The sequence below is a fragment of the Dendrobates tinctorius genome, unplaced genomic scaffold (assembly GCF_039654945.1).
Source record: "Dendrobates tinctorius isolate UK_male_01 unplaced genomic scaffold, ASM3965494v1 ptg000229l, whole genome shotgun sequence".
NCBI lineage: Eukaryota > Metazoa > Chordata > Amphibia > Anura > Dendrobatidae > Dendrobates > Dendrobates tinctorius.
In genome coordinates, this window is record NW_027361896.1 from 3,490,380 (window position 1) to 3,514,292 (window position 23,913).

General features: G+C 44.5%; 1 protein-coding gene across 1 annotated transcript in view; it reads right to left on the bottom strand.

Moving 5' to 3' along the window:
- The window catches only part of TRIO (trio Rho guanine nucleotide exchange factor), a 2,342,529-nt gene that overhangs the window by 507,038 nt on the left and 1,811,578 nt on the right, over positions 1-23,913 (bottom strand). Inside the window, 1 exon segment of the mRNA XM_073555735.1 lies at positions 15,702-15,768. Within this exon segment, the coding sequence (XP_073411836.1) occupies positions 15,702-15,768 (67 nt within the window).

Sequence of the window (23,913 nt, forward strand, 5' to 3'; positions counted from 1 at the left end):
TGAGGTAGTTATTTTTCAATAAGATTCTTCTTCATTGGCTACATATACCAATCCTCCAACTCAGTCTTCTCGATTTAGGAGCTTGTTACCCCAAATTTCATGTACATCCACACGCTCTCTCCTCCTCTGACAGCAGTCGGGTAGGTCCTCCTAATTCCTCCTCCTGTCCCTCTTCCTCACTCCCTGTGAATGTAACACTGATATTATATACTACCTTCACGGGCTATGTACGATTATTTTATTTAACATAATGTCATGTGATTTGTATATACTTGTCCCTGTTTATATGAGGACTTATATTTTATTTTGCTTATGTGTCAATTATTTTAAATTTTACTGCAGACTGATGAAGGTCTAGACAAGACCGAAATGTTACAGACTGCAGCAATAAAATTCCATTGAAATGACATACTAAGTTGAGTGTCAAGTTTTTTCTATTGATTGCACATTTGGTTTGGCTGACCTACTTGAGCACCTCTTTTTAGTGCCACGCTATACCTCACATCCGTGTGTGGGGAACCCACAGTTTAAAATATCTGGCCTGTAGGTAAAAAAAATTTTTTTTAGCAAACTGGTGTCACTAACTTTAGTAAGAAACAGGAAAAACAGTTCAATGGAGGACTCAAATGCCAGAATTTGTAGCACACATATAGATGAGGCGTCTGACGGAGACAGGCCACTCTCAAATATCTTGCCAGTTTTTTGTTATTTTTGGGCCAGGAAAATAGTGTGAATAACTAGGCTAAGACACAACCTAAAAAAATGATGGCGGCCTGATACCTTATGCATATTAAAACTGAGCTGGGTCACCTGATCAAGCCTGGGAGGAGAAGATTACCCTTTTTGTGCTGTCAGCAGGTCTCACAATGTATTTAAAATGCCCAGTCCACATAAAAATGGCGAGCATTTATATGAAAATGCACAATATATACGATATCCCAGAGAAATGGCTTCTTAGTGGGATACCACACATCCTCAACATCTCGTCACACACCACCACAACACCAGGGTGAACTTGTTCCGTGATGCAACAGCCACGGTATTGTTTGAAAAGGGTTGTTTGTGGTCTCAGCAGAGATCACCTATCGTTTTTTGTGTGTCCCCCCTCCCAATGAGGAGTACAAATAAATATCAATTATTAAAAAATTATAGGGTTGTACAGGAAGAGCAAATAGATAGTAGTGGTATGGCACTGCGCCCTGTCAACACTAGAGTACCTTTTGTTTAATTACCAGCATTACATAAAAATTTTAAAATGCAGATGAAGTTGATAGAAAACCACAATGTATGTCCTTCCAGCATTCCTCTGTTCACATCTCAGTATTTATATCACTATTAGCATGATCTATTTCCCTTTAACATTTCCCTGTCTTCAGTTAAGAGATATCAAAACATGCTTCAGCCACAGGGCAATGAGTATGGCCTATGATAGAACAGTTCTGGATGACATTTCTACAGTGTCATTAGTCATAAAAAAATTATTTCTCTAGGACACAGTCAGTGGACACTTAGTAATCCCCTCCCCCCATTTAGTGGAATATGAAGGTCATGAGATCCATTTGTAGGAATACAGATATTAAAGCTACCAAACAACAAATATTATCTTTTACGTTGAAACAGATTATTGAAGACATTTAAACAAGATATTCAACATTTATTTAGCCTGCCTTGACAGAACCATAGACCCATAATTGTGCTGTATCACAATACTAGACCTAGGAGAAAACAGAAATGCAATAACACAACTGCCCCACAACAAAGGGAAACTATACTACAATGCTGTGAACAGGATAAATTGTCCAATGTCTGATGCCAGACTCCTTCAAACATCAACTACCTGCTGGTGTTCATCACCAGGGTTAAACGAAAATAATTTTTTCTTTTAAAGGAGTCTCTGGGCCCATGTGTGAATTGTGAATCTCTGTTATTACAGTCTCCAAGTTTGTGTCATCAGAGCTTAATGTTAAATGCAGGTGGTTGGATGATTGCTGATGACCCTGAAGATTTAAAGAGTGCTTTTAAGATAGTATCAGAATCAACATCAGCTGGAGGATTTTAAGTAACAAACAGGTGCGCTTCAAGGCACTACATACACAGAAAAGCTCCACGATATCTTCTTCTGTGACTCTTGGATGCAAATTATTAATGGTCATTTTTGTGCTTTCTAAAAAGCTAAAGACATATTCTTTATGAGTGGGCCCTACTGATGAACTGGCCTCCTTTGTGACTAATGTCCGTGACACATTGGTTTAGAGCCTTTCTGTGCAATAAAGGTGGCGATTGGCGAAGTGTCATGCTGTGTAGACATGGGAGATGTGTATGCATCATTCTGTAATATTCTGTAATACTTTAGTAAGAGGTAAAGTTTGCCCAAGAGTAGAGTTGAGCGACTTTTGGTTTTTTAGGGTCGCGTTTCGTTTCGTGAAACCCGACTTTTCCAAAAGTCGGGTCGAGCAAGATCGTCCGATTATAGGGAAAAGTCGGGGTCGTCCCGAAACACGAAACCCAATGTAAGTCACTGGGGAATAAAAGTCGGCAGTGAGAGGAGGACAGGAAACACACCTACAGTTCCCATTTGAATGCCAAAAGCATCAATTCTTCTTACTTAAGCTTGTCAACCTTAATTAACTTCATAATACAAGTTACGCACTGAAAAATGGGGGTTATTTGGCTAAAGTTGTGGGGGGGGGAGGGCTGGCTGCAGGTTTTCATGTGCCCTGGGCGAAATAGCGCCCCTTTAACACATACCACAACTCATCATGCTCCGATACGGCAGATAAATAGCGGTATAGTACAATGAAAAATACCTCACTTTTTACATCTCATGACGAGGCCCATCTATTTCTCCATACAGAATCATTGGTCCCATATAATGTTTGAAACAGTATATGATGAGCTCCACATAATGCTACAGTATATGTTGGTCCCCATGGATGAAGCTCCACTGTCTTATGGGCCCAAATAATGCTCCAAACATAATGGGCCCCATTTCTAATGCTCTAGTGTATAATGGGCCCTGTAAATGCTGCTCCAGTGTCTGATGTCCACCTTTGGAATGTTCCAGTGTATGGTGGGCCCCATCTATCATTCTCCAGAGTATAGTGCTCCCCAAAAATTGCTGTCCCAACATTGAAAACAATCAAATAAGTCTCCTCGCTAGGGAATCCCTGTACTTGTCTGGACAGGTGCTGTAGCTTGCTTAACAGCTCGCCAGCCGTTCTCACGCCCAGTATGGATTGCACGTGATTGCACAAAGGTTAGAAAGGGTACCGTATCCCTGGATAACATGTATGGATAGCGTACACATTCAAAATATATGTCTCCGGAGGCAGGCTCAGACGGTGTCAGGCCCAGTATGGATTGCACGTGATTGCACAAAGGTTAGAAAGGGTACCGTATCCCTGGATAACATGTATGGATAGCGTACACATTCAAAATATATGTCTCAGGAGGCAGGCTCAGACGGTGTCAGGCACAGTATGGATTGCACGTGATTGCACAAAGGTTAGAAAGGGTACCGTATCCCCGAATAACATGTATGGATAGCGTACACATTCAAAATATATGTCTCAGGAGGCAGGCTCAGACGGTGTTAGGCCCAGTATGGATTGCACGTGATTGCACAAAGGTTAGAAAGGGTACCGTATCCCCGGATAACATGTATGGATAGCGTACACATTCAAAATATATGTCTCAGGAGGCAGGCTCAGACGGTGTCAGGCCCAGTATGGATTGCATGTGATTGCACAAAGGTTAGAAAGGGTACCGTATCCCTGGATAACATGTATGGATAGCGTACACATTCAAAATATATGTCTCAGGAGGCAGGCTCAGACGGTGTCAGGCACAGTATGGATTGCACGTGATTGCACAAAGGTTAGAAAGGGTACCGTATCCCCGGATAACATGTATGGATAGCGTACACATTCAAAATATGTCTCAGGAGGCAGGCTCAGACGGTGTTAGGCCCAGTATGGATTGCACGTGATTGCACAAAGGTTAGAAAGGGTACCGTATCCCCGGATAACATGTATGGATAGCGTACACATTCAAAATATATGTCTCAGGAGGCAGGCTCAGACGGTGTTAGGCCCAGTATGGATTGCACGTGATTGCACAAAGGTTAGAAAGGGTACCGTATCCCTGGATAACATGTATGGATAGCGTACACATTCAAAATATATGTCTCAGGAGGCAGGCTCAGACGGTGTTAGGCCCAGTATGGATTGCACGTGATTGCACAAAGGTTAGAAAGGGTACCGTATCCCCGGATAACATGTATGGATAGCGTACACATTCAAAATATATGTATCAGGAGGCAGGCTCAGACGGTGTTAGGCCCAATATGGATTGCACGTGATTGCACAAAGGTTAGAAAGGGTACCGTATCCCTGGATAACATGTATGGATAGCGTACACATTCAAAATATATGTCTCAGGAGGCAGGCTCAGACGGTGTCAGGCTCAGTATGGATTGCACGTGATTGCACAAAGGTTAGAAAGGGTACCGTATCCCTGGATAACATGTATGGATAGCGTACACATTCAAAATATATGTATCAGGAGGCAGGCTCAGACGGTGTCAGGCACAGTATGGATTGCACGTGATTGCACAAAGGTTAGAAAGGGTACCGTATCCCCGAATAACATGTATGGATAGCGTACACATTCAAAATATATGTCTCAGGAGGCAGGCTCAGACGGTGTTAGGCCCAGTATGGATTGCACGTGATTGCACAAAGGTTAGAAAGGGTACCGTATCCCCGGATAACATGTATGGATAGCGTACACATTCAAAATATATGTCTCAGGAGGCAGGCTCAGACGGTGTCAGGCCCAGTATGGATTGCACGTGATTGCACAAAGGTTAGAAAGGGTACCGTATCCCTGGATAACATGTATGGATAGCGTACACATTCAAAATATATGTCTCAGGAGGCAGGCTCAGACGGTGTCAGGCACAGTATGGATTGCACGTGATTGCACAAAGGTTAGAAAGGGTACCGTATCCCCGGATAACATGTATGGATAGCGTACACATTCAAAATATATGTCTCAGGAGGCAGGCTCAGACGGTGTTAGGCCCAGTATGGATTGCACGTGATTGCACAAAGGTTAGAAAGGGTACCGTATCCACGGATAACATGTATGGATAGCGTACACATTCAAAATATATGTCTCAGGAGGCAGGCTCAGACGGTGTTAGGCCCAGTATGGATTGCACGTGATTGCACAAAGGTTAGAAAGGGTACCGTATCCCTGGATAACATGTATGGATAGCGTACACATTCAAAATATATGTCTCAGGAGGCAGGCTCAGACGGTGTTAGGCCCAGTATGGATTGCACGTGATTGCACAAAGGTTAGAAAGGGTACCGTATCCCCGGATAACATGTATGGATAGCGTACACATTCAAAATATATGTATCAGGAGGCAGGCTCAGACGGTGTTAGGCCCAGTATGGATTGCACGTGATTGCACAAAGGTTAGAAAGGGTACCGTATCCCCGGATAACATGTATGGATAGCGTACACATTCAAAATATATGTCTCAGGAGGCAGGCTCAGACGGTGTTAGGCCCAGTATGGATTGCACGTGATTGCACAAAGGTTAGAAAGGGTACCGTATCCCTGGATAACATGTATGGATAGCGTACACATTCAAAATATATGTCTCAGGAGGCAGGCTCAGACGGTGTCAGGCACAGTATGGATTGCACGTGATTGCACAAAGGTTAGAAAGGGTACCGTATCCCCGGATAACATGTATGGATAGTGTACACATTCAAAATAGATGTCTCAGGAGGCAGGCTCAGACAGTGTCAGGCACAGTATGGATTTGACGGCCCAGATTACACAGCGGAGGAGCAGGGAGAGGTAAAGATTGCAAATGCTGGGGCCCTGCCCAAGCAAGGGGGGCCCACTCGTGGGCGTCGGTACTGGCACTGGGCCCCTCATAGTACAGCGGTGTGTCTGACGGCGGGTGTGCACCACCACCGTCAGAGACACTTGATTGCACTATGAGGGACCCTGTGCCAGTGCCCGCGCCCAAGAGTCGGCCTACCCACCTGTCCAGGGCAACGGCACTCACACGGTGTCGTGCGGTAGGTGGTGACCCCGGCCATGGGGGGGTGGCAGCACAGTTAGGGAGTTTTAGAAAGTGGCATATGTTGATGTTGGACATTCAGCTGATGCAAAAGGCGAAATAGGTGAAGTACCAGGAAGAGGTGGACCAAAGCAAGCCATTTTTCTGTCACCCTATGTGTCATCAGGGGAAGGTGGGACAAAATCCTTGGAAACCCATGCGTGGTTCATTTTAATGAAGGTTAGATCATCCACATTTTGGGTTGACAGATGGGTCCTTTTTTCTGTCAGGATTGATCCAGCTGCACTGAAGACTCTTTCCGATAGCACACTTGCATCTGGGCAAGCGAGCTCCTGTAAGGCATATTGGGCCAATTCAGGCCAGGTGTCCAGTTTAGCGGCCCAATAGTCAAAGGGGAATGACCTGTGTGGGAGAACATCGATATGGGAGGAAAAGTAGTTTGTAACCATAGTTGACAACTGCTGTCTCCTGTCACTTTCCATCGATGCAGTATTACCAGTTGTGTGAGCGGTATTTGAAAAATCAGTCCACAACATTGTCATGAAACCCCTGTCTCCAACGCCACTTCTGCTGTGTGCACCACGAACACCTCTGCCAAGCTGCCCCCGGCCCGTACGGCTCGTGTGAGAACCATCACCGCTGCTGTGTGCTGGGAATGCCTCAAGCAACCGATTTACCAGAGTTGCTTGTTTATTAGCCAATATTAGGTCAAGGTTCTCCTGTGGCATGATGTTTTGTAATTTGCCTTTATAGCGTGGATCCAGGATGCTGGCCAACCAGTAGTCGTCATCGTTCATCATTTTGGCAATGCGGGGGTCCCTTTTTAGGATCCGCAAGGCATAATCTGACATGTGGGCCAATGTTCCCGGTGTCAATGATGCACTGCGAGTGCTGGGTGGAGGAGCACTTTCTGGCAAATCCACATCCCTCCAGTCATGCACAAACCCTGTACCAGACCTTGCCACGCCAACATTTTCACTTGCCCCACGAGATGCATCCTCCTCCCCTAAGTAATCATCCCCATCATCCTCCTCCTCCTCTTCTTCCTCCACCTCGTCCAGGAGAGGTCCCTGAGCAGACAATGGCTGAATGTCATCAAGGATTCCCTCCTCCTCTTCCTCCTCATCAACATTGGCTGCAGACGCCTGCTCCTTAAGGTGCGTCAAAGTTTGCATGAGCAGACGCATAAGTGGGATGCTCATGCTTAGGATGACGTCGTCTGCGCTTACCAGCCGTGTGCATTCCTCAAAACACTGAAGGACTTTACAAAGGTCTTTCAGCTTCGACCACTGCACGCCTGTCAACTCCATGTCTGCTCTCAAAGTGCCTGGCCGTGTATCCTCCCACAAATGCATTATGGCCTGCCTCTGCTCGCACAGCCGCTCCACCATGTGCAGGGTGGAGTTCCACCTTGTTGCAATGTCGATAATGAGGCGGTGGTTGGGAAGGTGGAGCAATCACTGCAGCTTCTGCATACGAACGGAGTGTACAGGCGACCGGCGGATGTGCGCGCACAGTCTTCGCACCTTCTGGAGCAGGGCTGTTAACTCCGGATAATTTTTGAGGAAGCACTGCACCACCAGGTTCAAGGTGTGAGCCAAGCAAGGTATGTGGCTGAGTTTTGAAAGGGCTATGGCTGCCACAAAATTACGGCCGTTATCACTAACTACCTTGCCTGCCTCAAGATGTACACTGCCCAGCCATGACTCAGTTTGTCGCTTCAAGTACTCGGCCAGCACCCCGGCGGTGTGTCTGTCGCCCAAACACATCATCTGCAACACAGCCTGCTGACGCTTTCCACTAGCTGCTCGATAGGGGGACACATCGTGTGCAACAGTGGCAGCTGCAGATGGAGTGCTCGTACGACTGCGCTCTGTGGACGAGCTTTCGCTTCTGGAGGAGGAGGAGGGTCGAACGCCTACAGCCAACTGTTTCCTATACCGTGGAATAGGCAGCACTGTCCCACCACCGCTGTCCCCTGTGGACCCTGCATCCACCACATTAACCCAGTGCGCAGTGATGGACACGTAACGGCCCTGGCCATGCCGACTGGACCATGCATCAGTTGTGAGGTGCACCTTTCCGCTCACTGACTGCTTGAGTGCATGGACAATGCGGTCTTTAACATGATGGTGGAGGGCTGGGATGGCTTTGCGAGAGAAGAAGTGGCGACTGGGTAGGTCATAGCGTGGTACTGCATAGGCCATGAGTTCGCGGAAAGCTGTGCTTTCCACCAACCGAAAGGGCATCATCTCAAACGAGATTAGTTTGGCAATGTGGGCGTTCAAACCCAGTGTACGCGGATGAGAGACTGAGTACTTTCTTGACCTACTCATAGTGTCTGGGAGGGTGAGCTGGACTTGAGAGCTGCATATGGTGGAAGTAGCGGTGGACAGGGCGGACTGAGAGAGGGTTGATGATGGTGATGGAGTTGGTGTTCTTTCTGATGGCCTAGAATCAGTCTTTCGTTGATTTAACAGTGGGATTCGATGACTGCTGTGGTCTTGCAACGACACCTCAACATTTGCTGCTGTGCTAACCGGTGGGCTTACAGTGGGGGAAACAATGTAGCGTTGCTGACTACCTTCGTTGTGATCAGTTGCACATTTGGCACTTGAGGTTTGGTGTTGTGTCCACGCTTGCAAGTGCATGCTGGTTAAATGTCTAAGCATGCAACTGGTATTCAAATTTTTCAGATTTTTCCCTCGGCTAAAGGTCTTTGCGCACTTCTTACAGATAACCTTGGCCTGATCATGAGGATTTTGTTCAAAAAAGTGCCACACTGCACTCTTCCTACTTTGGCAGACATTTTGCGGCCTAGCACGCTGTGATCTTTTGACCCTCTGGACAAGTTGTCCAGCAACTCTTTTGATGTTTGGAACCTGTCTTTGGAGTGCTCCGGGCCTGCCAGATAACAGCTGTTGCGATGTCGATGTCTGCTGTGGATGCTCCTCATCTGAGCTATTGGAAGCAGCACCCTCTTCCCCCAATGGATGCCAATCTGGGTCAACAACTGGGTCATCCATCACCTCCTCTTCTATGTCATGTGCAGCTTTCTCTGTGTCACCGTGTATGGTGGTATAGTGTGCGGGAAGGGGCACCTGAGTCTCATCAGGGTCAAAATCTGGCTCTGTACACTGCAAGGACAATGTAGTGCTCTGAGTGAATGTACCAGCAGAATCATCCATCAGCGGCTGTGCATCAGTGCACTCCATGTCAGATTCATCTTGGCCTGGGTAATTCACCATTTCACTTGATAATCCAGGCATGGTATGTGAAAACAGCTCCATGGAGTAATCAGTAGTATGGCCTGCGTCATCCTTCAATCTTGGTTGGGGTGAAGGACACAAGGAAAGGTGTGGTTCATGAACATGAGCCTCCAATGACGACTCAGTGCTTTTACTTTTTACAACTGAAGAAGAGGAGGCGATAGAGCTGGAGGCTGAGTCAGCAATGTAAGACAAAACTTTTTCCTGATGCTCTGCCTTTAAAAGCGGTTTGCCAACTCCTAGAAAACTAAGCGTTCGAGGCCTTATGTAGCCAGACGATGACGCAGGGTCAGCACCTCCTGCATTCGGTCCTATTTTGCTCTTGCCACTACCATCAGATCCACCACCAACACCATCATTACCAGCTGCCAACCCCCGCCCAATTCCACGGCCTCTTCCACCAGCCTTCCTCATTTTTGGTAGAAATGTAGACAAAATCCAACAAACTATATAGTAATGTAAAACAAGGTACAAGGTGTCTATAGTACAGGGGAGATTTAGAATTTCTGCACACACTTGTGGACAGTGGACACTTTTGGATTGTGTGAGGCCCACTGATATCTGAGCGCTATGTGACAGGCTCGATGGCACAGCTGCCTGTGACCAAAGTGACAAGAGGATAATGGAGATTTTGAATCTCTGCGCACACTTTTGGACACTGGACACTTGTGGATTGTGTGAGGCCCACTGATATCTGAGCGCTATGTGACAGGCTCGATGGCACAGCTGCCTGTGACCAAAGTGACGAGAGGATAATGGAGATTTTGAATCTCTGCGCACACTTTTGGACACTGGACACTTGTGGATTGTGTGAGGCCCACTGATATCTGAGCGCTATGTGACACGCTCGATGGCACAGCTGCCTGTGACCAAAGTGACGAGAGGATAATGGAGATTTTGAATCTCTGCGCACAGTTTTGGACACTGGACACTTGTGGATTGTGTGAGGCCCACTGATATCTGAGCGCTATGTGACACGCTCGATGGCACAGCTGCCTGTGACCAAAGTGACGAGAGGATAATGGAGATTTTGAATCTCTGCGCACACTTTTGGACACTGGACACTTGTGGATTGTGTGAGGCCCACTGATATCTGAGCGCTATGTGACAGGCTCGATGGCACAGCTGCCTGTGACCAAAGTGACGAGAGGATAATGGAGATTTTGAATCTCTGCGCACACTTTTGGACACTGGACACTTGTGGATTGTGTGAGGCCCACTGATATCTGAGCGCTATGTGACACGCTCGATGGCACAGCTGCCTGTGACCAAAGTGACGAGAGGATAATGGAGATTTTGAATCTCTGCGCACACTTTTGGACACTGGACACTTGTGGATTGTGTGAGGCCCACTGATATCTGAGCGCTATGTGACACGCTCGATGGCACAGCTGCCTGTGACCAAAGTGACGAGAGGATAATGGAGATTTTGAATCTCTGCGCACACTTTTGGACACTGGACACTTGTGGATTGTGTGAGGCCCACTGATATCTGAGCGCTATGTGACAGGCTCGATGGCACAGCTGCCTGTGACCAAAGTGACGAGAGGATAATGGAGATTTTGAATCTCTGCGCACACTTTTGGACACTGGACACTTGTGGATTGTGTGAGGCCCACTGATATCTGAGCGCTATGTGACACGCTCGATGGCACAGCTGCCTGTGACCAAAGTGACGAGAGGATAATGGAGATTTTGAATCTCTGCGCACACTTTTGGACACTGGACACTTGTGAATTGTGTGAGGCCCACTGATATCTGAGCGCTATGTAACACGCTCGATGGCACAGCTGCCTGTGACCAAAGTGACGAGAGGATAATGGAGATTTTGAATCTCTGCGCACACTTTTGGACACTGGACACTTGTGGATTGTGTGAGGCCCACTGATATCTGAGCGCTATGTGACACGCTCGATGGCACAGCTGCCTGTGACCAAAGTGACGAGAGGATAATGGAGATTTTGAATCTCTGCGCACACTTTTGGACACTGGACACTTGTGGATTGTGTGAGGCCCACTGATATCTGAGCGCTATGTGACAGGCTTGATGGCACAGCTGTGACAAAAGTGACTAGAGGATAAGGGAGATTGGATTGCTTTTAAAAAAGCAGTTTGCGGAGCAGTGGGTAAACAGCAATGCCAGCGTGTCAGGAAGCCTTAAAAGGCAGCCCAACAACCAACACCACTGATACACCACAATATAGCCTCCCCTTGCACTGCACACACAGTGACTTGTGTGTTGTGCAGGCCAAATCGCTAGCAGCAGAAGCAGTTTTTTTGTCTTCTTCCCTGCCTAACGCTCTCCCTACAGAATCAGCAGCAACCTCTCCCTATACTAAGATCGGCAGAAGTAAGATGGCGGTCGGCGTGCACGCCTTTTATACCCCCTGTGACGCCCACCAAAGCAAGCCAATCACTTGCATGCCCTTCTGAAAGATGGTGGTGACCCGTGCCTAGGTCATCACGTTGCCCACAGTGTCCGTGGATCCTGATTGGCTGAAAAAGAGCGCAAAACAAACTTTTGAAACGCGACTTTGGCGCGTAAGTCGCCGACCTCGTGGCCGACCTCATCCTAGGGTCGGGTTTCGTTTCATGAAACCCGACTTTGCCAAAAGTCGGCGACTTTTGAATTTTTTCGACCCGTTTTGCTCAACTCTACCCAAGAGAAAATTAATATGCAGACAATCATGGCCTTTTTTGCACATTGTTTGCAGCTGTGATCTTCAGCTTCTTGGTGCGGTTGTGTTAAAGTTCCAAGTCGTCATCAATACCATAATCATCCATATCTTGTAAAGAGGAAATCAGTTGTTTCCCAGGTTTGTTGTTAACTACGCTTATTGGCATTCCTTTAACAGTGTTCGTTACACTGGAACAAATATTTATCGGCTGTGACATTTGGATATTATTGGTAATATGTATGGGTGAAGATGAAGAACCTTGTGCCACGGGTGTGTTGATTTTTACGGCCGGTGCGCTCCTCTTTAAACCTAGTTTTTTACGAGCATCCATCAGTTTGCTTGGTTTTCCTCCAACACTGATCTGCTTTGCATAATTCAGCATCTCAAGAGCATGTTGCACTTTGCCCTTTATACGGACACGTGCGTCTTTGGATACATCTTTCTTACAGGCATCATTTATGCAGAGCTTCAGACGCACATCTGTTACACCGTTCTTCTGACAGGCATGAAATGTATTCTGGTAATTGGTTGTGGGCGGCTAAATGACTAATCACTGTAGGCTGTATCCTGGATATCATAGCCACCGCTGTTATTAATCCTGTACGTTCCCATTCCTGCCATCACCATGCCCCTTTTCCTGATCAGTTCATCCAACGACTCGTCCGTCATATTTTTGCTAAAAACCTGCACCTTCCCAGCAGCAACTGTAGGAAACCATGTTACTGTTTTCCAGGGTGTTTACAATGCTCATTAAAAAAAAAGTTTACACACTATGTTGATGTGTACGGCCAAGGGGAAATGTTTGTCAGCCCATACACTTAGTGTATTCCAAGTATAGGAGACCCGCTCCTTTGTAATGGGAAAATTTTTTATGAGGCTCTCCTCAACGTTTCTTCCAAGGGGGATTGGGGTGCATGCAAATTTGGGCCAGGCCTTGCATTCACTTCATGGGCAACCTTTATGGCAGTAAAAAAATAAAATAATAATGGGAACTTTTGCTTCATGTGGCCATCCAGTATGTGGGTTCAAAGGCTTATTGTGGCACGTGTGAATTTGGTGCCGGACAGGCCTTGCATTCAATGCATAGGCTAACAGTATGGCAGTACCAAAAGAATAATGTGAACTTGCTTTTCCTGTGGACATCCAGTAAGTCGTTTCAAAGGGTTATTGGGGTGCATATAATTTTGTGGCAAGGTGGAACTTGCATTCAATGCATAGGCAAACAGTATGGAAGAACCAAATGAATAAAGTGAACTTGGTATTCCTGTGGCCATCCAGTACGTGAGTTCAAAGGCTTATTTTGGTGCGTGTGAATTTGGTGCAGGGCAGGCCTTGCATTCATTGCATAGGTTAACAGTATGGCGGTACAAAAAGAATAATGTGAACTTGTTTTTTCTGTGGCTATCCAGTAAGTCATTTCAAAGGGTTACTGGGGTACATATGACTGTGTGGCAGGGCGGCCCTTGCATTCAATGCATAGGCTAACAGTATGGCAGTACCAAATGAAAAAAAATGGGAACTTTTGTTTCATGTGGCCATCCAGGACGTCTGTTCCAAGGGATATTGGGGTGCATGTAACTGGGGCAAGATACCCCTTGCATTCAATGCATACGCAAACACTATGGGAGACCCACTTTCTTATAATGGGAACATTTTTTTCAGGAGGCCCTCCTGTACATCTCGTGAAAGGGGTATTGGGGTGCATCCTAATTTTTGGCAGCCCAGCCTCTCAATGCATAGGCAATAACAGTATAGGAGACCCACTGTTTAATAATGGCCCTTTAAGAATAGTAATGCTGACTGATGTCCCTATAAAAATAGGCTTTGTGACTTGAAGAGTCACTCCTTCATAAATGAAACAAGATATGTCTGATGATGTGTCACACACCACATGGCCAGCTAAGGTTGTTAAATGCTACAATGACATTTCCCAGTAAATGCATTTGTATTGGTTGAAAGCAATGGTAACGTTGAAAAACGCATCAAAAACGCTACGTGTGAAAATAGCCAAAGTGGTGGAGAAACATTTTTTTGGGGCTATTTCTTTTGCCTTACATACAAATTTTTACCCTGGGATGTCCCTTAACATATTTTCCTGTAAAATCCATTTTGGTTTCGTTTTTGAATGTTTTAATGTGCGCCTGTAAAAGTGGCATCACACTCTGACAACATTGGAAACAGCAGTTACCTAGGAGTCCGAAATGCTTCCAGGTCACTGTTCCCATACATTTCCGATATTTTGATACCCTAGAAAGACCTCCAGGGGGGTTGCGGCAAAAATGCTAGGATTCCCCATTAACATTGGGCTCGTTGCTCGGGTCAAGTACCCAAGTATTCCAATTAGCTCAACCCGAGCAACGAGCACCCGAGCATTTTAGTGCTCGCTCATCACTAGTGTCACAGTCACAGCACATGCATACAGAGCGGCGGTGCGTTACAGGAAGCCAGGTTCCCTCTGCAGCTTATTCGGTTAGTGCTATAGCTTTCTGAAAAAGAGGGAACACAAACAAATTCGCTCAACTCTAGTCATAACACCTCCCTCACAATAAAAAGTGGAAAAAGTGGAATAAAAAGAGATCAAAAAGTTGTATGGGCCTTAAAAGGGTACATCAAATAACTCTACTGACCAAATAGCTAAAAATGTGATGATTCTCAAAATATGCAACTAACTCAGATTTTTTTAAGTAGTAAAGGGAAAAAAAAACCCTTACATAAATTTGGAATCACCATAGCCATAGTGACTAACAGAACCAAGTTATGTTATTTTTAAGCATGAGGTGAACACCATAAAAAATGCTAAAAAACTATGTAATTACATTTTTTTATTTTATCGCAAGTAGAATCTTTCCTGTTTTCAATGGTAAGGTAAAATAAATGATGTTATTCAGAATGCAAACTCATCCTGCAAAAAATAAAGCTTTTCTATAGTGTTGTTTGCAAAAACATAAAGTGACAGCTCTTGGAATTAGGGTAGGAACATAAGAAAATGCAAATGCATCTCTGTCTTTAAGAGGTTTATCTACTACTGGGACAACCCTGTCTCAATCAGCATGTTTGCACCAGCAAAATAACAACACTTATACTCACCTTCAATGACATCGGTGTTCCAGCAATGACATCACTCACTTATTTGAGACCTTCGCCCAATCAGTGCTGGTATTACTGCTTTCCGATGAATCAGATATCAAAAGGAAGTCAGAGGATACACCTCTTCATTAATCAGGAGTGTAGGATGAATGGCATGCAACTCTGTGTTCACATCATCACAAATCCTACTGCAGTCCCTGCTGACGTAAGATTTATGGCGTAGGGAACACTGCCACTAGTCATGAATTTGACAAGCAGGGGCGTCATGCCCAATTCAATCTCAGCTTCACCCACTTTGTCAGAGCTGAGCAAAAATGGCGTGAGAATGTCAAAAGTTTCTAAAATTTACGGCAGCCTGAAGATGCATCAAAATTTTGTGACTTTTCAAAGCTCTTTATGGTAGAATTCTGGCATAACAGCTTTGACTAATCGGGCTCATTATGTGCGTTGCTGCAGCATATTTTCTTATGCACTTATATTAGCATGCTTAGCTTAAAGAAAGGTAATCTGGATTCAAAAACACATCAAGAATGTGAAATTTCAATTGTGCTTCTTAATTACCTCAACCACATAACCGAGGTCCTTCACATAATCCCGTTCTGTATCGAGTAATTCCTGTAACACATAACTGAGAACAATGGAATTGATGTTAACAATATTCAAATATTCACAAACGCAAAAGTTCAAGATAAAATCTACAGACTTTACTTAGAATAAAACATGTCCACTACACCCTAATTCAATAATCACACCAGATGAAATAGAAACTTGCTAATAATATGAAAACTATAACATTTCAAACTGAGACAGATTAATGATAAAGCCCCTCTCTCCCAGGGGGACCCCTGTTGAAGCATAACTGAAACGCTCATTGGTTCATTGGTGGTAGACCTCCAATATGCTTTGTTGATTATGTGGCCTGATTATTTCTTTTACTACTGCACCTTACATATTTTTTATTTCGATTCCTTTGGATTTTAATAGTGTTGGCACCTTATCCTGTATTTTCACACCATGCTTACATCTACTGTGTAATCATTTATGTGCCTGGTCGTATTGTAATTGTGTCCTTTTGTATGCTTGCCACTCATACTTTGAAATTTACAATTATTTTACCTATACTTGCATTTGATAGGCATCAAGGTGCATACATTTTTCGCTTTTTGACCATTTTACACTATCTTCATCTTTTAGGCTAATTTTCTCCTTCTAAGGCTCATCCACTTTGCATATTTGTGTCTGTCATGTTAGATATTTATTTTCCCATCCATCTTTTGTAATATTTAAAATATTATATATAAATTTATATATAAAGTTTCATACCATTTTATTATTATTATTATGCATTTATATAGCACCATTTATTCCAGTTCTATTTTCACCTCTTCCGACAAGCCTATAACCTGCAGAAACCACCGATCGACCAAACCGCTGCACGACCAACTCTACCCTCGCCTACTGTATTATCACCCATCCCTTGTAGATTGTGAGCCCTCGCGGGCAGGGTACTCTCTCCTCCTGTTCCAGTTATGACTTGTATTGTTTAAGATTATTGTACTTGTTTTTATTATGTATACCCCTCCTTACATGTAAAGCGCCATGGAATAAATGGCGCTATAACAATAAATAATAATAATAATAATAATTTTGTCTTTGCACATCTCATTTTGTTTTCTATAGCTATTCAGTGCATATCAGACATCTATGCCGCTTGGGGTTACAATCTCTTATTTCTCTAATTCAATAGATAATAGGCTGTAGGGCTGTACCATTTTCTCATAAATATAATTTTGCAGCTTACTAAATTTCTCCAGCGACACCACAAACACACTTCAAGCCTGATCTTTTATTAGAATTCTCAAGATTGTCTCTTTGTTATTGAGGGTCAGTCAACAAAATGGCAAAAACACTACTTCAATATGTAAAAGCGTGCTGACACTTGTAGTAGTAAATACAATTTCAAACATGACATGAGACAGAGAGACTTACAAAATCGAACAGCTCATTACCAACTCCCCTGACTAATGTTGTGAGGGTTATATATAGTGTGTAATAAAAAAGTGAACAGGCTTTGCAACTTGTTTACAGATTCTACTGATGATTATATTGTTGCGGTTTACACATTAAGACTTAAAGAGGTTTAAATATATTTTTTATTTATGAAAAAATTGTATTTTATCAATTCCTCCTCCTATTATAAATAGGAAATGGTGATGAAGAGATGTATTATTTTATTGTAAGGATAGTGACGTATAATTAATAATAATGCCTGTCTCATTGTACTTCCTGTGTAACTGGTGGTTCAGCATGAGCAGTAAATCTAAATTCTGCTATCATTGTAGCTGTGCTCAGCTGTAAAGATGTAGTAGTAAATCTCAGCTGTCTGTCTTATAGAGCAGTAAAAACAAGATTGTCTTGGCTGGCTCTATAGAAACTTAGGAATAACGTGTGATTATCTTGCTGCACTTTCTCAGCAATTTGTGTTTTGACATAGTAGCCACACAAAGCAGTCCACTAGATTCCCCCATCCTCAGCATCTGTGAGTACTGTATACTATCCCCATTTTTACTGCAGGTTGGACTCTGCGTACATCCGCAACATCAAACCCGCAGTGGCCAGATGTTACTGCATAGTGGATGTGATTTCAAGAAATCCCATCTCCACTATGCGTTCAGAGACACCTCTGGCATCCTTGCGTAAACGGACATGTGGCGTGTCTTTCCAGACCGTAGCTTGTCTATTTTTTTTGCGGAGATGCTCAATCTCTGCAGCGTAAATTTCCCATACACTATCATTAGATGCGGTCACATACTGTATATACTAAGTGCGGGAACGCAGCCTACTACTCATGTGAATTAATTTAAATAATGTCTTACCTTGTGACACAGGCGGAAAATCACCCACACTGCAGTTCTTACAATGAGCTCAGCTGACAGCAAGAACTGTTGTGCACGTGACCGCCAGGGACATCTCCGGTGATCAGCTAGCTCCGCTTGTGTCTGGTTTAATTAAGATCTATTAAAGAAGTCTGTGTCATTACACTGTGTTCCAAATTATTATGCAAATGATTTTTTTCTATGATTTTCCTAAATAGTCGGTACAAATGACAGTCAGTCTAATAAAAGTCATCACCCGTTAAAGTATACATCAAATTTTATTGAAGAAACCTCCCAATGATAACAGTATAATCTCCAAAATGAATAAAAACTCAAAATGCACTGTTCCAAATTATTAGGCACAGTAGAATTTCTAAACATTTGATATGTTTTAAAGAACTGAAAACGTTCATTTGTGGAATTTGCAGCATTAGGTCACATTCACTGAACAAAAAAGCTATTTAACTCCAAAACATCCTAACGGGCCAAGTTATATGTTAAATTGGAACCCTTCTTTGAGATCACCTTCACAATTCTTGCATCCATTGAGCTTGCGAGTTTTTGGAGAGTTTCTGCTTGTATTTCTTTGCATAAAGTCAGAATAGCCTCCCAGAGCTGCTGTTTTGATGTGAACTGCCTCCTACCCTCATAGATCTTTTGCTTGATGATACTCCAAAGGTCCTCTATTGGGTTGAGGTCAGGGAAAGATGGTGGCCACACCATGAGTTTATCTCCTTTTATGCCTATAGCAGCCAATGACTCAGAGGTATTCTTTGCAGCATGAGATGGTTCTTTATCATGCATGAAGATGATTTTGCTCCTGAAGGCACGTTTCTGCCTTTTATACCATGGAAGACAGCTGTCAGTGGGGGCGGGGTCTGCGCGCTGAAGATGGAGGGAGTGTGATTCCAGAGCTCAAGTGACTCCAGACTTATATCGGCTCATATCGGCATTCAGCGGCTTCCTCGACCGCCGTGCAGTGCACCGCCGGCTTCCTAACACCCCCGGGCACATGGTGACCCGTGGTAGAACACAGAGAAAGGCTTCTCCTCCACGCCTGCCTGACTTCTTTCTGAGGACTCAGACTACACATGCAGCAGGGAAAATGGCAGTAGCTTCCCCTCCCCCAGGATCATCTCGTTCCTCCCACGGCTCCCAGGGCTCAGAGAGAGGTGAGACCTCAGCAGATACACATCACAGTAACTCTGCACCTATGACTAGGGGAGACATGAGGGATTTCCTGGCATCTATACGCACTTCTTTAAGGGAGGACATGCAGGACATGTTAAAAGAGATAAGAGAAGTTAACTCTTTAGGAGCACGTACAGACCACTTAGAAAACAAGATGTCTGAGTATGTTTCTGTTATCAACACTCTTGTGGATGAGAATCAAGCCATGAAAGCTAGATTGGCAGGGGCATTTGATAAAATACACGATCTGGAGAACAGATCTAGAAGAAATAATCTTCGTATAAGAGGCATCCCAGAGACTATAGGAGATAAAGATCCGGCCCCCTTCCTCCAAAACTATATGCAAGCTGTCCTGCCATCACTCTCCCCAAGGGACCTGTTAGTTGACAGGGTCCACAGGACGCCCAAACCCAAGCACTTGGATTCGTCTCTCCCCAGGGACACTCTTGCAAGGATACACCTGTATACTACTAAAAAGACCTTTCTGAGACAAATAAGAAATCCTCCTGAGCTTCCTTCTGAGTTTCAGGCACTGCAAGTTTTCCCAGATCTGTCAGCTGCTACGCTGTCTAAGAGGCGGGAATATGCCCACGTCTGCAGAGCCTTGAAGGAGGTCTCCATGAAATATCGGTGGGGTTTCAATCCTGTGAGGCTCTTCATCACTCATGATGGAAGTACAGTTGTCTGTTCCTCTCCTAAGCAAGCGGAGAAGCTCACGAGCTGGAAGATCCTTTTTTCACCGAGACAAGCTGACACGGGTCGGAAGGTGGCTTCGGAGTGGTCTATGGCTTGACTGTACTGCATGGTATGAGTCTGGATAACTGGACTCTCCTGCTACGCTTCCTAGTGGGCCTTGGTTCGTGAACTTTTCACTTCCACCCCCCTCGTAGATCCTTGATCTGTGGATTGTCCGAACTGTTCTGGATGTTTATACGAGTGGCTCTCGTATATTTGACTATGTTTTGGTTTCTTATCTTTTTCTTTTTTACTTTTCCTTTCTTTTTTTGTCTGTTCTCTTTTTTATTTTCTTTTTGGCATCCTTTCGGGTCAATACTCTGGTCCGTCTGTAAGTATATCTGCTCCCATTTTTTCTTCCAGGTTTTTTCCTCCCAAATACACAGGCATCTATGTGTTACAATGGACTCTCAGTGTATTTGTAGACGTGTTGGTTCTAACATGCTATATGTGACTATATTAAGTGTGCAGTTCCATTCTGCCGGCAGCACTGTGAACTTCTCGTATCAGTATTATGAGTATACAAATCTTATCCTTGAATGTTAGGGGCCTAAATTCCCCTGAAAAACGCTCTATGATGTGGAGGGAGGTGGGGAGGTCACGGGTGGATGTTGTCTGCCTTCAAGAAACACATCTATTGGAAGCCGATAATTTCAGGCTTCGACACCCTCACTTCCCCCACATGTTTTTTGCTAATGGTCAGACCAAATAGGCTGGTGTGTGCATTATGGTGAAACGTACAATAGCATTTCAATTGTTATCACAATATGCTGACTCCGTAGGTAGATGCTTGACAGTCACTTACCTGCTAAATGGAGAGGTGCACACGTTGACAAATGTATATGCTCCCAATGAAGGCCAACACAAATTTTTGAGAACTACCTTTAATGATATATCTTTAAAAGCGAAGGGTAGCAATATCATATGTGGTGATTTCAATCTCCCCATGAATGCGGACCTTGACTGCTCTTCAGGAAGGAAGAGAACTAGGAGGGGTTTGAACCTCCTATCCCATGAATTTCACCTGCATGATTTTTGGAGATACTCACACGCATCGGAAAGAGATTACACTGTTTATTCTCCTAGGCACTCCACATACTCCCGTATCGACTATTTCTTAATAGATAGTGCGACCCTAAGCAGGTGTCTAAATGCCACTATTGGCCTAATCGCCTGGTCTGACCACGCTCCTGTCTCTCTGACCCTTGCTCTTGCCCACCAGGCTGACCCTGCGTTCAGGTGGCGTCTTCATGACTCATTGCTGCTGAGGGGGGAGGTGGTTCATAGGGTTTCCTTGGAGCTGGAGGGCTACTTTCAAATAAACGATAATGGGGAGGTCTCTGATGAGACCCTTTGGTCTGCTCACAAAGTGGTGGTCAGGGGGGTTCTCCTACAACAAGCTTCATATTTAAAGAAGAAAAGAGAAGCCAGTAGAGAGAATCTGCTTTCCCGTTTACATTATTTAGATGCTATTAATAAGGTTGCACATACACCCTCCGTCTCTGAGGAGATCTCCCAAATTAGATTTAAATTAAGGGAAAATTTCCTATACAAATATGCATACAATATGAGGAAACTTAAAACTAACTTATATGCTACCGGGGACAGGGCGGGAGCGCTTCTAGCTCGCAGAGTTCGTAAACGGGAGGTCATGTCACGAATTGACCACATAATGGATGAGCAAGGTAGAGCCCTTAGGAACCCACGGGACATAGTGCAAGCCTTTGCTCAATATTACATTGCCCTGTATAATTTAAAAGATGATGCCTCCACCCCTCAACCTGACCAAACATCTATTGATGCATACTTAGATTCTGTTAATTTGCCATGTATTACCTTTGACCAATTAAATTATTTAAACGCCCCCTTCACGGCTGCAGAAATTCAGCAGGCGGTTAAACAGACTAAACTTCATAAAGCCCCAGGCCCGGATGGCTTAACGAATGATTATTATAGGACCTTTTCTCAGCAATTAACACCATATCTACAGCGTCTGTTCACACACTGGAGAGACGCTGGTACTGTGATGGCCCCTAATTTAGAGGCCACTATTTCCACTATACCAAAACCGGGGAAATCACTCACACATCCCGGAGATTTCAGACCCATTGCTTTGTTAAATTCACATGTCAAACTGTTTACTAAAATCATAGCATCTAGACTGAAACTAATTATACCAACTATAGTGTCACCAGATCAGGTGGGTTTCGTTGCAGGACGGGAGACGAAGGATGGCATACGACATATGTTGAATTTGATTAAAATATCTGAGCTGTCTGGCCAACCCAGTGCATTCCTGTCACTTGATGCTGAAAAAGCTTTTGACAGGGTGCACTGGGGATATTTAAGAGCAGTCCTGAAGAAATTTGGACTGTCGGGCCCTATATAGTCTGCAATCGGTGCCATGTACTCGACCCCCTGCGCCAGGGTTTTGACGTCTAGCTTCTTGTCCGGCCCGTTCCAGATCACGAACGGTACGAGACAGGGGTGCCCGCTCTCGCCTATTGTCTTTGCGTTGTGCATGGAGCCGCTTGCCGAGCGAATTAGAATGTCGGCGGGCATTTCTGGGATTAGGGTTGGACAGGTGCAGCACAAAGTCAGTCTATACGCCGATGATGTCATTCTATCGAGTGTAAATTTAGAATCTTCGTTTTCTGCAATTATTTGGGAACTTGGGGAATTTAGCAAGGTCTCATACTATAAACTGAACCCCACAAAATCCCTGTTGTTTCCGGTGGCAGTTCCTTGTGCGGCAAAGACAAGGCTGGAGGCCATTTTTCCGCTTAAGTGGATGAGAGAGGGTATTCCATATTTGGGCATTACACTGACGGGTTCTGAGCAGATTGTGGATAGGAACTTTACTAATTTGGAAATACAGCTTAAGAAACAATTGGAGCAGCTTCATGCTGTCCAGACCTCCTGGATTGCAAGGATTAATGCCTTTAAGATGATTGTCCTACCTAAAATATTGTACCTACTCCGGTGCATACCAATGATAATCCCTAAAAAAAGAATTCTAAGATTACAAACTATGGCATATAGTTATATTTGGTCATATAAAAAGTCTAGGATCTCCAGGGCCCTAATGTATTTCCCGTATAAAAAAGCGGGACTGGGGGTACCAAACTTGTTAAAGTATCATAAAGCCGCTATAATGACGGGACTGAGAGACTGGTGGCAAGCGGACAGAGACCATAAATAGCTTCAAATAGAAAATTATTATGCAGTGGTCCCATCTCTTATTAAACTATCACGCCACTCCATATCGTTAAAGGCCCTTGAGATGCATATTCCATACCTTAATCTTCAGTCATGGGTTGCTGCCAGAATTGTGAGTCTGGGAGACCTAGAGGGGAGTGGTGGGTTAATCCCGTTTGACCAACTGGCTGCTGAGTTTCCGGCCATCCGGAGGTGTTTTTACCAATACCTACAAATACGTCATATGTTGCATAATTCACCGGACTCGGTTTTTTTCAATTCACAACTAAATAACACAGTTAACGGTTATTTTCTGCTGCCTGATTCTGGCCCGAGAGGTATCTCATTATTATCTAGAGCCCTGAATGACCCGCCGGATAATACAAAACTGCCCTATATGATCAGGTGGGAGCGGGATCTGGGTTTTCTCTCCGAACCTGTTGACTGGGAGGAAGGATTGTGTGAAGTTGTACGGGTCTCTTCATGTGTGAACCATCTGGAGCAGTTGAAAAAGACGCACCTGAGATGGTACCAGTTCCCGGTCCGAACAGCACATTTTGGAGCTGGTGGGTCTGGTGAATGCTGGAGGGGGTGTGGGATGAGGGGTACTCTTGAGCATACTTGGTGGCCCTGTCCGGTGCTCCAGCCTTGGTGGAGGGGTGTTGATTTATTGATCTCACAAGTCTTGGGTATCCAGATGACTCTGACCCCAAGCCAGGCCATTTTACACATTGGCCTGAACGAAATTCCTCATATTCGTAGAGGTACGCTGT